Source organism: Myodes glareolus, chromosome 2 (assembly GCF_982192425.1).
Source record: "Myodes glareolus chromosome 2, mMyoGla1.1, whole genome shotgun sequence".
NCBI lineage: Eukaryota > Metazoa > Chordata > Mammalia > Rodentia > Cricetidae > Myodes > Myodes glareolus.
Genome location: NC_142027.1, coordinates 51,091,248 through 51,109,959, shown reverse-complemented (window position 1 = coordinate 51,109,959; position 18,712 = coordinate 51,091,248). Strand labels below are relative to the sequence as shown.

The 18,712-nt window shown below is 39.6% G+C and overlaps 1 protein-coding gene across 4 annotated transcripts in view; it reads right to left on the bottom strand.

Annotated features, from left to right (window-relative positions):
- Positions 1 to 18,712, bottom strand: part of Usf3 (upstream transcription factor family member 3) — a 59,689-nt gene that overhangs the window by 21,271 nt on the left and 19,706 nt on the right. The window contains exons 2-5 of one of the 4 annotated variants that reach the window (XM_085685590.2): positions 8,533 to 8,647; positions 6,592 to 6,656; positions 5,146 to 5,174; positions 2,274 to 2,356 (exon numbers count right to left, since the gene is read on the bottom strand). In XM_085685590.2, coding sequence (XP_085541716.2) covers positions 2,274 to 2,356; positions 5,146 to 5,174; positions 6,592 to 6,638 — 159 coding nt within the window. In that variant the 5' untranslated portion in view covers positions 6,639 to 6,656; positions 8,533 to 8,647. The remainder of the gene's footprint in view (positions 1 to 2,273; positions 2,357 to 5,145; positions 5,175 to 6,591; positions 6,657 to 8,532; positions 8,648 to 18,712) is intronic. The other 3 variants (XM_085685592.2, XM_085685591.2, XM_085685593.2) reach the window with 3 other exon arrangements.

Below are 18,712 nucleotides of genomic sequence, written 5' to 3'. Positions count from 1 at the left end.
AACAACAACAAAACCCCACATATTTATTAAAGTTTAATCCATCCAGCAGGGATAAAAAGAAATTGAACTGTCATGGAAGGCAGTGTGGAGCAACAAGCTGATCCAGCCTTAAATTCCCACAATGTCATCATGGAAAAGCATCCACCATCATCCTATTGGAGGAGGGTGGAGTACAGGCTCTGTTGAGGGGCTCCATGAGAGGCTTATTGAGCAGGGTGCCAGCACCTCCCCACATTCACATCCTGAACCAGTGCATGACTTCTCTTCCTGATCTTGTCACACAAAGTATGTTTATTTTCTGTGAAATTTGAACTAGAAAATTTCAACCTCAGGGACAGGTGGAACACAACTAGCCAAGATAAAGATTCTAAGTCAACATGGGGCAAAGCAAATACTGTGTATAGCTCTAGAGTATCTAACCCTGTCTGGACATCTCCTAGAAGGCCAGTTTCCTAATGTTAGGAACAAATCTCTAACACCCTCAGACTGAGACTTAGAATGGTTGAATTTTAGTCCGTTTGAGTGGGTGTGACCTGGTGTTGTGTCCGTCCCTCAAGTCAGACAGGCCTCCACAACTTCAACATGGAAAGAAAGAGATGCCATTGTGAGCCAGCTCGAGGCTCCTTTTCTATGCCAGAGACAGGACAACCAGGCACAAGGCAAGCTCCCTGACCGAAGGCTGGGTCCAGTGCTTGGAGACGAATCACCACCCCATCCTACCCTTGTGACTGGAGGAGTCTAGCTCAGGGTTGTATCCAGAAAGTCAGACTAGATCCATAATGAAAGAATTATGAGTGGGCACAGGTTTGGGTGCTGGTCACTGAATAAGCACCACACCCGAATAGACCTATACACCAGTCTCTTCCATGAAGGCAAACTTTTCTCCTGCAATAAAAAAAAAAAAAAGGGAGATGGGAAAGAGAGTGGAACTGGGAGGAACTGGGAAGGGGTTGAGGGTAAATAAGATCAAAATATATTGTTCGATGAATGAAATTCTCAAAGAATTAAAATTCTCTTAAAATGCCACATCTTTAAGAGATGGAGAATGATAAAGAAAGACATCCCATGTCCTCCTCTGGCCATCACATCAGGTGTGGGCAACACACACACACACACACACACACACACACACACACACACGCACAATCTCAAAAGTTTAAAAAGTCTACAGAAAACTAAGAAAAACTAAACTAAGTACCAAAGGGAAGAGCTGAGAACAGCCGTCTATGGAAGCTGTGCTAAGGCTGAAAAGCAGGAAGAACATGGATGCTGATTTTTTAATACTATTTACTATATACACATTTATTTACATAGATTATTTAATTTAAATTAGTTTAAAAACTACTACAAGTTCACAGAGTCCAACTGCAAAGGAATACTATATAGTCATGAAAGAGAGGTGATCATATGAGAAAGTTATCTACAACTAAAAGCTCAGGATGGACTCTGAGTGGAAATGATCAAGTCAGGTTCCAAAGCAGAACTGACACTCACTGATAAAGCCATATCCAGACAGATGTACAATATTTTATTAGTGATCATAACTTGAAAGTGGGATGTCAATTTTTGTTTATTTTTTCATGATTACATATTATCTGAATTATTTGTTTTGTATTCAATGAGTTTTATTCTCATTATTTTAAGAAATAAAAATTATCTTCATTAGAGAAAGGTATCATGTATTAAGTTGAGATTTACAATTAATAATTGGATTTAATAAGTCATGAAGAGACCAGATGTGAAGGAACCTGAGGCAAGAGAATATTGAGTTCTGAGCTAGATAGCAATACCCGGGCTCAAAAAAAGGGGATGGGACATGTGTGGAGAGCATGAGGAATAAATCAAAAATCCCTAAAGGACTCTAGGTAAGAATTTTAAAAGCATAAAGAACATTAATGATCAGAAAGCAATGCTAGAAAACATAGTAGATCATATCACTCTAATCATTGGCTACCTTAGACTAATTGGAAAAGGAACAAAGGTCTAGCAACCACATGGTACATTTGACCATGTAGAAAACTGTACTAGGAGATTATTAGAAACACAAGAAAAATTAAAGTATACAGATAAATGAAATTAATGAAAAATAAAGCTATCAACTTAAAACCTCCCCTGGTCCTTCATAAATGACAGAGAACAACAATAATAATTCTAGAAACTAAAATAATTGAGAGCACTTTCTACTAACAAGTAGAGAAAAGAAATACAGTGGATATCTACCTGTTTGGGGGAGGGGAGGGGCTCCCTATTTCAGAGGACTGAGGGGCGCCTACCTGTTTCAGAGCAGGGGAACACGGGATCAGCTCTCCTATTCTGTTTATCCCAGCATTGATTTTCTTCTTTCTGTGCCTCTCCACTAGAAAGAGGAAAAACACATTATCAACCCTTATACTACTTGGTCAAGGTATCTAACTTCTCAGGGTAAAGGAACTGTCAGGAAAGAATAATACAGAAGAGGCTGGGGGTCCTGCAGCTCAGTGGCAGAGCACCTGTCTAGCATGGACATGGAAAGAGAATTGAACCCTGGGCCAAAAATCATTATTTACCCAAAACAAGGAAGGTTGTACATAAGCTTTCTAAGAATAAAAAATTTTAAATCAAAATGATAGACATTGTAAAGAAAACCATAAGTAATAACAACATTAAATTATAAAAAGGAATAATTATTATTAGGTCATCTTTCCATTATAATTAAAATAACTAGTAGAGATTTACTGATAACAAATTTATTTTTCAAATTCACTTTTATCTTGTTTCATGTATTATTTATTTATTTTAGAGCACGATTAATAAAAACTCATAGAGAGAAACTGGGGTTCTACCTGAAGATCCAAAAAGCAAAAGAGTCAGCTACTGGCTCTTAACTTCAACCTCAGTCTGAAATGATGATCCTGCCTCCAGGAATCTCAGAATGAGACTGTGTCTGAGAGCTGTCTCCTCCCGTTTTATAAGCCTCTCTAGGGCTGGGAGTAAATGTGTGTAACACTAGAATTAAAGGCACGTACTGTCTGGTTTCTATGGCTACTGGGATTAAGTGTGCATGTTACCACTCCCTGGTCTGTAAGGCTGACCAGTGGGGCTGTTTTACTCTCTGATCTTCAGGCAAGCTTTATTTATTAAAATACAAATGAAATGCCACTACATGTGTGTGTGTGTGTGCACGTGCATGCATGTGCACATGTGTGCGTGTATGGCGTGTATGTGTACAACACATACATAGGGGTCAGATGATGATTCTTTCCATCATGTCTGTTCCAGTTATCAAACTCAGGTTACCCTGCTCAGTGGCAAGCCACTTCACCTGCTGAGCTATATCACAACAGCCCAATAACCAAATTGAAAGAAACCACTAATAAGTTACCAAAAAGCTGTCTCTTTTGGGTAAATGAGACCTTTCTTTAAATTTTAAGATCCTTGTGTAGAATGACTAGGCCCTTTTGAAATAGAAGTAGCTGTTGGGTGTGTCTTAAGATAGCTAAGAAAAGGTATTGGCTTGGTTTTCTATAGTTTCTGGAACACCCACTCTGGCCAGGTACAATCTTTTTTTTTTTTTTTAATCTAAGAAACAGAGTACAAGATAGCTATAACATCAACTTAACATAGCCTAAGATCACCTTTTAAAAAAAGATAATTTTAATGAAGAATTATCTAGATCAGGTTGTCTTGTGGTCTTATCTGTGAGGGGCTGTTTTAACTGCAAATTGATGTAGTAAAACCTAGTTCATTGTGGGTGACTCCATTCTCCAGAATGATAGAAGAGAATGTCCTGAATGGTATAAGAAAGGAGAAAGGTAGTTAAAAGCAAACAAGAACGTATTGCTTCTTTGCTCTTGATCTTGAATGTAATGTGACTAGCTGCTTGGGTTTCCCTTGGTGACTGACAGTAACTTAGAACTTTAAGTCAAATATTTGTTCCTCCCTATGCTGCTTTTGGTCAGGACATTTCATCATGGCAACAGAAATAATGAAACTATGCTACTGAAAACTTGTCAATTAACTGCCAAAATGTTCTAGACTGACATACTAAACACTAAATAAGAGTACACAAGAATTCATATAAATAATTTCTATAAGATGCTGAAAGTAAAAACATGCCTAAGAGCTGGAGAGATGGCTCAGCAGTTGGGAGCATGTATTGCTCTTCCAGAGGACCAGATCCAGTTTCTAGCACCCACATTAGATGGTACACAATCACCTGTAACTCTAGCTCCTAGGGGATCCAAACCTCGGTGGGCGCGCGTGCGCGCGCGCGCACACACACACACACACACACACACACACACACACACTCCTCTTGGCTATCTCTTAAAGGCTTCCTTTCTAATAACTGATGGGTAGGCTCTTAAGTGTGGTTTACTTTATTAATTTCTAACAATAGTACTCATTGTTATAGAAGAGCGGATTTCAAAGGTGATAAATTCATTCCAACAGTGTTCAATGCAGCTTTCTGGATAAACTCTCCCCAGCAATCTTTTATGTATAGCTATAGTTACAGATACAGATTAACAGAAAGCAATTTATATATTTTTTTCTGAGTGGAGAATGCAGTCCCTGATTAAAAATAAAATGTTACAGACTATGTCAAAGTGAAAATGGATACACAATAAACATCTTACATGTCCCTGAGGTAGCCTGTACTTTTAACACGTGAGGTAAGATCATATTAATTTTATACATTTGTTTCTATAATAGAAATCTATACAATTTAGAATTGTCCACATGTAGCTGGCATAGCAGCACAAGCCTGTAATGAGGAGACAGAGGCAGGTGGATCTCTGTGGGTTTGAAGTCAGCCTGGTCTACAGAACCACTCTTATTTCACAAGTAAGACTGGCACATGCAAAGAGTCCATGGCTCATCTCTTTCTTCCTTAGGGAGCTGCCCCTCTAAAACCTTTTCCCAATGTCCTGAGTGAAAGCCTTCCAACACTGGTCCCCCAAATAGTCTAATATCATAACTAATCCAAAGTAGGCTGCAAATCAGGTGTTACAGTCAGCTCTGTGAGGCTCTGGGAATATTTTGTCAATAGAGACAATAAAGATGCCCTTTCTAAAATATAACAAATAGTTTTATGTTCACAACATAAAAATGTATAATCAACTATGGCACAATCAATTCCAGCAGAGTTCCAGTTGCAGTACGCACCTGCATTGTGTGTCTCCCGGTTCTTCTTTCTGAAACAGAAGCACACAGATAGGAACATGAAGATAATAAAAAAGAATGTTTTCCTAACCATAAAAATAAATATTATGAAACTGTCTTTGTTGCAGCAATAAAGAACACCCAAAGAAAATAAAATTAGTTCATATTACGGCATGAGAACCATAATGCAGATACTTTCAAATAAATCCAATAGAAAGCATTTCCGGAAGAAAGAGCAATTCTCTACTGATACCAGAAATCACATGCTAGAACAGAATTGATCACTGAAAGCCTTTGAAAATTTTGAAATTTTGAGCATTTTGAAAATGCTCCTTATCTGTGGCTGTGCCTGGAAGTGGCTGGGACTGCAGGCAGGAGTGAGTAGGAGGGTGTACAACAGCGAGGTGTAGCTTGGTGAGTCCCAGCAAGGCAGATGTGGCGGCAGCAGCACCTTCGGTGTCCCCTGCATACCATCATCTTTCTCATCTGTGTATTCACATTTTCCAACTCTTACCTTTCCTTAAAAACTTATACTAAAGACTTCCCCATTTTGCATAATTACTCAACACATTAGCATTAACTGATAGTTTTTTGGTAAGGAAATAGAATACAGTAGTTTCAACCTTACTGAAAAACAGCAGCCACACAATTCTAAGCAGACATTGCCTAAAATGTTAGAAACTCAGGACAGGAGCTATAAGAAAATGAAAGTAATGCTGCGTATACTGTCATTAATGGATTATAATGTTACAAACTAAGTACAATCTAGATGTTTCAGGATACCAGTAAAAATGTCCTTAGGAAGCAAACACATAACAAAAATTTGGTATAATTTTTAAAATTAAATATTTTTTTTACAACTCAACCATAGTTTTCCTTTCCTCCTCTCCCCCCAGTCCCTCCCCCCATCTACCTCCCCTCTGCTCACCCCCATCTACTCCTGCGTCCTCCTATGGCTATCAACCAAACATGGCACATGATGTTGCAGTAAGATTAGGCACATCCCCTCATACCAAAGCTGGGCAAGGCAACCAAGTATGAGGAATAGGGTTCCAAAAGCTGGCAGAGTCAGAGACAGCTCCCACTCCCACCATTAGAAGTCCCACAAGAAGACCAAGCTACACAACTGTCACACACATGCAGAGGGCCTAGGTCAGTCTGATGCAGCCTCCCTGGCTGTCGGTTCAGTCTCTGTGAGCCCCTATGGTTGCTGTTGTACTACTGGTGACCATCCTTACTTGTCAGACTGCTGAGAAAACAAGGACAGCTAAATTTTAGCCATGAATCTCCTTTAGTAAATCTATTTTATTGTCCATCCACACATAGTTTGGAGATTAATCATTTTCTAGGCATCTAAATACAGGTTCACTAGGGGTTGTTTAGCAAACTAGCAGCTAATTCTGTTTCTCCTCTGCCTACATGGTACAGTCTGGGGCTGTGGATACACACCTGTGCTGTTTTTTCGTTGGCGTCTCATGCTCTGTCATTTCTGGCATGGTGGCAGTAATAGGAACCTACAAAGAGATAAAGAGACAGATACACCATGGCATTTAGTCATTGTAGAGTTTGGAGAAACCAAATGGCAATTTTGATTTTGATAAAAAAAAAAGCTAAACAAGCAAACAAAAACAAAACACTTGTCATAGATTAAAAGGGTTTAAGAAAATAGGATACATGCTTGACATCTCAGTACTAGGAAGGTTGAGGCAGGAGGATCATGAGTTTAGGGCCAGCCTGAGCTACATGGCAAGTGTCAGACTGTTGGGGACTGTGGACCCCCAGACCCTGAATTTTCTATGACCCCTTGCCTGCCACAGTGAACAGCTTGTTTTCCTGTGCCTGCAACTGCCCAGCTGCTCTGAGCACGAGACCCTCATGAGTTCCTGATGGCAGGGAGTGGTTTCTGGTGGGCTTGCAGCTGAAAAATTCTGAGAGCTAGGGTGTGGCCAAGGAGAGTCCTATATAAGCTGCCCGGGAACACAATAAAGGGAGCATTCTTGTTTCAAGAGTGACCCATGTCTGTGTGTGTGTGTGTTTCAATCTCCAGTCCCTTGCCCGGCTCGTGAGCCATCCCACAGGACACGTAGTAACACGAGGCCACCACACCAAACTAGTCCTGGCTTCACAGTAAGCGCTCCCTGGTAAGGCTGGTGAAGTGCTTGGCCAGCATGAACTGTAAGAACACACTGCCAGATCACCCTCCAGAAACAACAGAGGACGAACACTATTATAAGCAGCAGATGCAAATCACGGTGAGGCTTTTTAGCTTCCAAGTGCCAGCAGTCTAATGTTATCAACGGAGACTTCACTACAATGTGGGAGTGAAAGCTCTACCGATATTTAAAATATGAAGACTATATTTTACTATACAGTCCAGGGATGATCTCAAAACTTATAATCTTCCTGTCTCAGCTTCCTGAGTGTTGGGTAGTTACACCACTACCCGGGTAAAAATGAAGTCCTACAGGGAAATGCACACACGAATGGAAAGGGCCTGGAGGTGGAAATATTAACACATGAAGTGCAGGCATGCAACGTCAGCGATACTACTGTGATTTCTTTCAGTCGTCTCTGATTTTTCCAGAGTTTGATTATGTAAATATTAATGCTTAACTCTCAGGAACTGGCAACCAACCTTCCAGAAGAGGCTGTCAAGCTAGGTGGCCTGCAGGACTACAGGGGAGGAGGTACGAATGCAACTCCCCCTTTTTCTTCTGGGAAGGGAAAGAAAGTACTGAGTACAGAGGTGAACTCAGAATGCAGGAGTTTAAAACCTGACTGTGCCACTTCCTAGCTTTTGGCTATGGGCTAACTGTTTACCCCTTTGAAGCCTGAGGTGTTTTATCTGCATAATTGGGTTGTTTTGAGAAGGGAATGAAGTCAGACAAGGAAGGCACAACACCTTGGGGCCTGGAAGCAATAAGACTGCAGGAAATGTTAGCTCTGGATATTTGCAAGATATTTTAGAACAAGCACCAGCCCTCGACAGGAGGGAAGGTAGACAAGGGACTGACAAGAAGAAGGCACTGACTGATGTGCCGTGTGGGGAATGTGTAGTCGAAACTCCTCTCCAGGGCTGGTAAGGGGGCTCAGTGGGTAAGAGTGCTACCAAACCTGAAGATCTGAGTTCCATCCCAAGACCCACACTGTAGAAAGAGGAACTGACTCCTGCAAGTTGTTTTCTGACCTCCACACACGTGTCATAGACGCGCGCACACATACCACAAAAAAAGAAGCATTATGATTTTTTTTTTCAAAAACAACTCACTTCAGCAGCCTGCTCCTGTTCTACCTTCTCCTTACAGACAACCACTCGCAGTGGATAACCACATAACAGTGGTGTGGGGCAGTCAGCACGTAAGGACCCTAACAACCCGCTTCCTTTCTCACCCAAGGGCTCGCAGAGTTTCTTCACTTTGGATTCCTAGCTTCCAACTCCTCTTTCTCGTTCAAATCTACCATCTTCTGCCAAAAGACGGCCTCTATAGGTTATGTTCTCTTCTTACTATAAGAAAGAAAGAACAATGAGTGTTTATAGGCACCAGTTAGGCATGAGGTGAAGCTGGCAACTAATGGCATGCAGGCATGTTTGAGAGGAACACGGTGATCCTGACGGCTCCCCACCAATGAAGAACATGTGAATGGAATTCCTCTCAAAAGCCCTTTTCCAATGGATAATCCATGTTCTACCCTAAAAACAGTGGGTCTTACAGACAGGGAGGGCATGTGGACATGCTCTCTTCTATTCTGTTTGCTCATGGTCTCTTGGACCCTCATTACCCATGGATCTCTAAAGACCTCCATGTTATGTCTAATAGTAAGACTAGCCCTCAATTCTACAATTAACTTTACAGTTCCTATTTCCCTTACATAAAATTTTATTTATTCTCTACATGTGCATGTGTATGTGTAGGCACATGTGAGTGTGTAAATAAGCATGCATGAGGACATCCCGGTGTCCAGTTATCTTGATTGCCCTCTATTCTTTTTGAGGCAATGAATCTCAGCTGAACTCAGAGCTTGCTGTCAACATGGCTAGTCTCCTTAGGCAGCTTGTTCTGGGGATCTTGTCTCTACCTCCAGAGGCCAGAATTACAGGTGAGCCACTACCTGGTATTTGTGGGGTTTGGAGATCTGAACTCTGGTCCTTTTGGCTCCCACAGCAAGTGCAGTAAGTGCTAAGTCATCTTCCTGCCCCGGTCTTTTCTGTAGGAGTGACTGAAAACTTGAGCAGAGGTAGTAAGACAGGCTGAAGGCCTGTGCACTGTGTGTGCAGCAACACTCTACAGCTTCAACCAGACTGACAAGCGACGAGCTGTAGGAGGGTCTAGGATCCTAAATTTTCTTTGATGACATCCCTTTCTTCTCTTTCTCTATGCTTAGAATGTCTAAGAAACTTAGCTCTGTTTTAGGGCAATGTTTCCTAGGCATAGATAATATGTCTTTGAGTCTACAGGTGAGAGACAACATGTGGGATTTATGGTTCTGAGCCTAGGTTTACCTTACTTAAAATGTTTTACAGTTCCATTCATTTTCAGGACATTTCATAACTTCATTTTTCTTTACAACTGAGTAAAATCCGTGTGTGTGTATTACAGTAACCATTCATCTGTTCATGGACATCTAGGCTGATTCTATTTCCTTACTATTGTGAAGACAGCAACAATAAACATGGATGCACAAGTGTACCTATAATAAGAGCACATATAATCTTTTGGGTTTATGCCCAGGAATAGTATATATCAAGAATGGGTCATACATATATGGAAACTCCTTTAGTTTTTTTTCCTGTATGTTAATGTGTGTGGATATTCATGCACTCGTGTGTGCAGTGTGTACACATGAGTGTGCTGGTGCACCCATCTGTGAAGGCCACAGAAGGACACCGCTTTCCATTTGATTGCCCCCTTTCATAGCTTTCTATTTTGTCTTCTTGCTTTAGCTAAGATTTTGAAAACTGTATTAAATAAGAGTGAAGAAAGTGGACACTCTCTTCTGTTCCTGATTTTAGTGGAAATGTATTCAAGGGAGGGTGTTATTGTAGCCACTATGGAAATCAATGTGGAGCCGTCTCAAAAGACTTCAAGTTAGAGCCGGGGAAGTGATTCAGTGGGCAAAGTGCCTGGTGTGCAAGCATAAGCAGCTAAGTTGATTCTCAGCACACACATAAAAAGCTAGGAGAGAAGCACATGCCTGGAATCCCAGTCTGGACGGACGAAGACAGCTAGATCCCACAGGCTCAAGGGTCAAAGTCCAAGTAAAACAACAGTTCCAGATTCAGTGAGAGACTTTATATTAAAAGAATTAAAATAAGAGCTTGGCATGGTGATGCACACCTTTAATCCTAGCACTCCAGAGGCAGAGGCAGTCGGATGTCTACAAAGTAAGTTCCAGGACAGTGAGGGCTGTTACAGAGAAACCTTGGTTGGGGAAACAAAACAAAATTAAAATACGGTCAAGGATAATGGAGGAAGGTACTCTTGATCAACCTCTTGTCTTCATATGCGCATGCACAGGTAAGTGTACATGTCCACACATGCACATACATACATATATCAGACAACAAATGTACACATGCACACAAAAAGATCTAAAAGGGATGTAGATTAGAAAGAAAGAAGTTAAATTATTCCTATTTGTAGATGACATGATTCTATACTTAAAAACCCCATGGAGTTCTCTCTCTCTCTCTCTCTCTCTCTCTCTCTCTCTCTCTCTCTCACACACACACACACACACACACACACACACAATCTGGATATGACAAATAACTTCAGAAAAGCAGCAGAATACAAAATCTTTGGTATGGTATGTGATTACATGGATATAATCACAGCACTGAGGGGGTTGAGGCAGGAGCACCATGAATTTCAGGTCAGCTGGAGTTACATAGAGAGAGCGTATCAGAGTCAGAAGCGAGGGGCCAGAGGCTGATGCTGGTGGTTTCCTCCCTCACTCTTGTTTGTGAGACAGACACTGACTGACTAGCAGGGCCCAGTGTACTCCTGTCCCTTCCTCCTCGGCACTAGCATTACAGGCATGAGCCCCATGCCTAGCTTTTACACGGGTGTTGGTGATGCGAACTCAGTTCCTCAAGTACGCAAGGCAAGCACTTAACTGATGCAGCTATCTCCCCACCCTCCACAATTTACATTTCTGATATTAAAAAACAACAAGAATGAAGGACTACATTACCATAACTCGTCATCTACTTACCAATTAACCTACTAATGAAGACATGGCTTTTCTTCACTTCTTGGCACTAGTGCTAAATAACTCAGGGCCTTAGACCACTTGAGTCACATACACAGCCCAAATGGCATTTTTAATACAATATTTATATGACTAAATAAACATACTCCTTAAAATAGTTAAAGTGCCATGAATTTTTAAAAATAAATGCTAAAATTTATATTAATAATCTATGAGTTATTATATCTGCGTGGAAAGAAACAATTACTGGGAAAGCAACCAAGCTCAGTGGCTCATACATGGTGGTTCTCAGAATTCATGCATCTAATCACATGATCTAGGAGGTAAAACTCAAACACAAATTCCAAACATTTTAAATACACCATGCAGTGAGGTTTGACAGATGGACACACTTCTAGGACCCAATCCTCATCAAACTAAAGATATTATCAAAGTTCCTTCTTGGCTTTTCCTAGTCAACCCCTTCCCAGTTTAAAAAGTAATGATACTGTTTCCTCCTCTGGATGTTATATAGACGTATTAGCTGAAATTCTTTTGTAGCAAGCTAACACTCAGCTTAATGTAAAAGTATACACTGCTTCTTATTTACTAAGGATGAACCTAAACTGTGTATGAACCTGTAACACTAGCTTTTTATCCATTTTTCTGTTGACGGATTGCCGCTTTGTTCACTGAATGCCACAGGCACAAATTATAAACACTGTAAGGAAAGACAGCCAGCTGAGCACTTTGCGCTGGTTGATGGTATCTGAACAGTTTCCTAACTAGCAAAGGACATATTAGTTGCATGGGGGATTTCTTCCCTAAAATAAAGCTCAGGCATGCTCTGAGGGAGGCTACCTTGCATAGCTTTGTCTAGCTTAGTATTTGGACCCATCCCTCCTGCCTGTGAGGGTGCCAGGATCTTCTTGTCCTGTTGCTGCCCAAGGCAGGTTCCGCTCTCTACATCACTAACACATTGTAGGTCACTAACACATTGTAGGTTGTGAAATCCTGGGTTTGCCTGTAGTTTTCTTTGGCCTCTCAGTCTCTGCATTTGCTGTCTTTGGTTACTGACTCTCATAAACTGGGTTCCCCGAAACAACTAATGGGTATGGAGTTTCTTTTCTAGATAATAAAAGTGTTCTAAAACTTTACTGTGACAATGACTATATGACACTGTGGACATCCTAAACCACTGAAGTTGGTGTTGAGTGAAGGAGGTATACAAATGACACCTCGATAATCTTTTTCTTTCCTCTCTCTCTCTCTCTCTCTCTCTCTCTCTCTCTCTCTCTCTCTCGTCTCATCTAGCACAAGCTGCCAACAAACCTACTATATAGCCCACTTGGTCTTGAACTGATGTTCCTGCCTCAGCCTCCCAAGTGCTAGGATTACAGGTATGAGCTAATCCAAAGTCATATTAACACAGAAGCAATCTAATTTAGGGATTTTTTGTTTTGTTTTGTTTTTGTACAACAAAATTTTCAAGTCACTTACTTTACATGTAATTAAAGTTTGAAACTGGAATTCTAGTACTAATACAATTCAAAAGTGAGACTGGGGGGTGAACAAAGCTCAAGAGTCTAGTTTCAAAGCTGACTACAAAGTCAGAGCAATCCAAGGAACGATACTAACATACAGAATACACACATGAATGAAACAGGGTAAGAAATATTCAAGGTAATCCTTCGCCATTGGGAAACACCTTGATGGGCCTCTTGCAGACCCCTATGCCAAATCCAGTTCAGTCTAGAGGAAACTTCTTCCAATTAAAGAACCTAATGCCTATTGCAAGAAACCATACTGCTCTGGATAGTAGAACAGCTAAAGAAGAGAGAATAAAAAATTCAGAAGAAATCACAAAGCAAACATTTTGGCAAACTTCTATAAATGATAAAAGACCAAAGTTAAAAATATGAATAAATGGCATTATAATTAAGGGTTTGGTAGACAAAGTGACAGATGTAACAATAATTGCACCAGAATCTTGAAGTCAAATTGGCCTCTTGAGGAGATAAATGTTTCAACTTTTATGAACTGGACCTTTATATCAGGTAAAACATGAGAATGTATAGGATCAGAAAAACAGATAGGGGGCTGGAGAGATGGCTCAGTGGTAGAGCACTAACTGCTCTTCCAGAGGTTCTGAGTTCAATTTCCATCAACCACATAGTGGCTCACAATCATCTAAAATGAGATCTGGTGCCTTCTCTGTGCTTCAGACATACATGCAGGCAGAACATTGTATACATAATTAATTAATTAAAGAACAGAGAGGAAAATTAAAGCCATACATGGCTAACATAGCAATGAATTTATAGGGGTGTGATTTGTTACAGCAATGGAATACCCAGATTAACAGTCCTCCAGTCTTAGAAATAAACCATAAATTAACATATGTTTCTGGGAAAAATATTAAATTTTTTATCTTTTTAAATTTTTAAAATTTATATTACATATCAACCAGTTTCTGCTCCCTCCTCTTCTCCGGTTACCTCCCCCAACCTCCTTTCATGACAAAGCAAGATTTAAACAATACCCATCCACAAATCAAGCATTACAGAAAGTAGTAGAAGAAAAACTCCAGCCCAAGAAACTCAGTTACAACCACAAAAACACAGGCAAAAGATAATCTCACAACAGCAAAACCCAAAGAAGAGAAACACACACCACCACCACCACCATTACCAACCCCCCAAAAATAACAGGAATTAAGAATCACTGGTCAATAGCATCTCTTAATATCAATGAATTCAATTCACCAGTACACAGACACAGATAACAGAATGGATATGAAAACAGGATTCATCCTTTTGTTGCATACTTGAAACACACCTCAACTTCAAAGACAGACATTACCTCATAGTAAAACGTTGGGAGAAGATTTTCCAATCAAATGGACCTAAGAAGGAAGCTGGTGTAGCTATCCTAGTATCTATCAAAATAGACTTCAAACTAAAACTAATCAAAAGAGATGGAGAAGGACATTTCATATTCATCAAAGGAAAAAATCCATCAAGATGAAGTCTCAACTGTGAACATCTATTCCCCAAATACAAGAGCACCCACATTTGTAATGGAAATGTTCCTAAAGCTTAAACCACACATCAACGCCCCCACATCAATATTGAAAGACTTCAACACCCCACTCTCACCAATGGACAGGTCTGTCAGACAGAAACTTTAAATTTACTAAATTTTAATGAGAAAACAATGACAGCTGTGAACAGACACTTGATATTAGAAAAAAAAACTACTGAATTAAATCAGTTTGTATACATTAAAGATGTGTTGACCTCAGAATGGAAACCAGGAAATGTGCTACATTGGGGTTTTTTTGAGACAGGGTTTCTCTGTGGCCTTGGTGCACTGGTTCTATAGACCAGGCTGGCCTCAGACTCACAGAGATCCGTCTGTCTCTGCCTCCCGAATGCTGGGATTAAAGGTGTGCGCCACCACCACCCGGAAAGGTCTTGCTTTTGTTTCCACACTAGAAGAAAAGCTATAGATACCATCAAAATTGATGAAGATTAGATTTGAACAAGAGAGACCACTTGATTAGAAAAGGCAATAGTTCATCCAAGACTGTGACCATTCAATCTAAACTAATTTAAAAGACTAAGAAATGCTTTTCATTTGATCAGATATAACTTGTCAAAAGGGAAATTCCCCAAAGTTAGAGTTGAGGCAGGGTTTTGTTTTTGTCTTTTCAGGAAAATGAAGACATCTAACTAAGGAATCTGAAGATCACTGGACAAATGAGACATTTGAAGAAAAAGCACAAATCAGCCAGAGAAAATGTCCTGAAAAAAAAGAGTAAACTGGCCTACTGGTAGATCACATCTCCAACAGAATAAAAGTTCATAAATTTTCCCAAATGTTTGTTTCTGCTGTTCTTTACAGACATATAATGCAAATGGTCTTTTTGTAGTCCCAGTTCAATTAAAAATTAAAGCTGGCTTTGAGGTTGGAGCATGACTCTCTCCTCCTCTAAACCCAAGCATGTTTGTTAAAAGAAAAATCTAAAATCTCTGTTTCATGCATGTCAGAAGAGCCACCTGATATGGGATAAAAGAAAAAACAAAATTATGGGACTATTCTATTGCCACTAACCTCATCATTCTTTGGTTTTATTTTTGACTCTTTATAACTTTTTAAAGGTATAAATATTATCTCAAAATTTATAAAAATTAATATATCTATGTTTTAAGCTTTTTGTCATGATATTAATGGTCATATAGAGTACTAAAAATTTCTAAAAAAAAAGCTTCATCTAGCTTTCTGTACATGATTTCGGGTTTGGGCCTCTATCAGGTAACTAATAATTAAGTTTTTGTATTCTATATGTATATAACAAATTATGGTCCTTTAACCTGTTTGAGATCTGCTGATACTACATTTAAAATACTTAAGTTTTCTACAATGAACCATGACCATGACTAACAGTGACCTTTGAAGTCTCCAAAAGAAGAATGAAATCCCACAACAATGATTCCACCTGGATTGTGGTAACGTCACTAAACTGACCAACAACACCCAAAGAATGGCTTTGAACTACAAATTGCTCAGGACAATTTCAAGGTGCATAGCTGAGATGATCCAGCCTAACAGATTACTCCACCCAGGACTTAAGATAAGCCCTTCATTTCCCATCACACAGAGCCTGCACAACAAACACTAAAGATAACTCTCCCAGGACTTGACAATTAACCCCCTTTTTTTCAGAGTCTGCTAAGGATGCCATCACTCCAGACAACAAGAAGTAATTGTAAGGGTGTGTGTTTAGGCGGATGGGCTACAAGTTGTTACTGGTAATGGTAAGGAAAAAAGCTGGACAAAGGAGATTAGATTCAGGAATCTTGTTCTGAAAACAAAAAGGGGGACACAGAAATGACAGGATAAAAGGGTAGGTTACTGAATCTAATTTAAACCAAAAGAGCAACTACTAATCTTAAATATTTTACATTGGTATGGATTTTTATATATTGATACAAATTTGAGGTTATTTTTGTTATGTTGTATGTGTTTCTACTCTTGCTTGAGATATTTTTGCATATTGATACAAATTTAAGGGTTTGTTAGAACCTACTGTACATACATATCTACTCTTGTTAAAGGTACTGTACCTATACAGCTTATTTAACAATGCAATGTAAATTTTTAGTCCTTTAAAGTTATTATAAACTATTTAGGATAATAAAGAAATACAGGTCAATAGTCACCTATCACAATCAAATGTGTAGTCATGTTAGCTAAGTTTTCAAGGTCAAACAGAGACACATTTTTGATAGACAGGTCATCTTCAAACACTTCAGAGATCTACAGATTATGGCATTTAGATGTTTCAATAACATAAGGTTTTTTTTAATGAAAATGAGAAATGTCTGCTTCTGGCAGTACTAGTCTACTTTAGAGAAGATGATGGGCAACAAAGAAAGTCTATATGGAGTTTACTTTCTTTGTTGCAAACATTATCTACTGGGCAAGAAAGTGCCCTTGCCTTGACTGCTGACAGTATGATGTCCAAATTGGACAAGCAGCACACAAAAGAAAGTGACTGCCAAACTTTGCCAAGACAAGGAGGAATAGTCCTTTAAAAACCCTGTTTCATGGAAAGTCTGTCTGATATTATAGGCCTGTAGGCTGAAGATGGATGCCCCAATGTTACAGAGGAACCTTAGGTGACTTTACAGGCAGCCAACTGTTTCTGCCATTTCTTAATGTGGAAGTTATTTGCTCTGTACTTCCTGTACACTCATGTAATATTTGCTTCTTGGGTCTCTGGTGGAGCTGAAAACTAGATAGTTATAGTTTTCCTTGTAACCAAATTCAGAAAAGAAACTCACAAAAGAGGTATAAAGTTTATAAGGAATCACAAAAAGATAGTTTGGGGTCAGTAATGTCAGTTAGGATAGTAAGTGAATTAGGTACAAAACTTTGGACTCAGCAAGATAGGGTAGATAATGAAATATTTACTCTGAATTTGCCAAATGCAAATGGATGGGACCTTGTTAATATAATTTTTGCCTGTATTTATTTGTATATAGACATTGTACTTATTGTATATAGTTTTACTATGTTTTTTTAAACCTTTACTTTTATTTAGACAAAAAAGCGGAGATGTTGTGTGATATTTTGATTGTGTTCTGACAAATAAAACTTACTTTGAGTCAGAGGACAGAGGTAGCCATTAGAAAACCAAAGTTAACCACAGAGGTTCAGAGGACCGTAGACAGATAAGAGACAGGAACTAGTAAGGTGAGGCTGAGATAGGAGCTCAGTCATTTCGGAGGAAGGAATGGAAGAGGTAGGAGACAACTGGTGGCTGCATTCTGCTTCTCTGATTTTTCAGGTTCTTACTCCAATATCTGATTCCCAATTTTTATTGATAAAGAATAATTAGATAAACACTTCACAGGTCTACCCTGTCCAAAAATGGAAAGGAGAGGAGAGAAGGGGGTGGGCTCAGCAGGTGAAGGTGCCTGAGTTCTGAATTAGATCCCCAGGACTCACCTGATAGGAGGAGAGACTGACCTGTCTCCCACAAGTTGTCCTCTAATGTCCACCATGGCAGCAGAGTACCCTCCCAAAAGAAACAAAATGTAACTAATTAATAGAAAGGGCTGGGCAGTGGTCATACACGCTTTTAATCCCAGTACTTGGGAGGCAGGGACAGATGAATCTCTGTGAGTTTGAAGCCAGCTTAGTCTATAAAGAGAATTCTAGGACAGTCAGGACTACACAGAGAAATCCTGCCTTGAAGAACAAAAACAAATAAATAAACCAAATTTAAATAAGTAAACAAATAATAAATAATAGAAAGGAAAGCAGGGGAAGGGGGTAAGGAAAGAGAAGGAGGAAGGACAGTAGAGGGAAGGAGAGGGAAGGGAAAGTAGGCCTGCTGTGATCACACATGCCTGCTAACCAACACTAGAGGGTGTGACAGGAGCACTACTGTGGGTATGAGGCCAGCCTGGCTAGCGAATTAACGTGGAGCTATGATAAACCCTGTCTCACCAACACAAAAAGTTCCAGAGTATCCAATGCCCTCCTGTCTCTATGGTCAATGCACACATAAGGTGCACATGCAGGCAAAACACTCATACACATAGAATAAAGATAAATCTTTAAAATAAACTGGATTTAGTGGCACACACCTTTAATCTCAGCACTAGGAAGGCAGAGGCAGGTAGATCTCTGTCAGTTCATGCCAAGTTTGGTCTACAAAGCAAGTTCTAGATGACCAGAACTATGAAGAGAGACCCTGTCTCAAATAAAACAAAACAAAAACAAATAAATGAGTGACTGAATGAATGAATAAATAAAGGTTATGATATCTTACTTTTAAATGTAATCTTTTTCAGCCTTTAATACT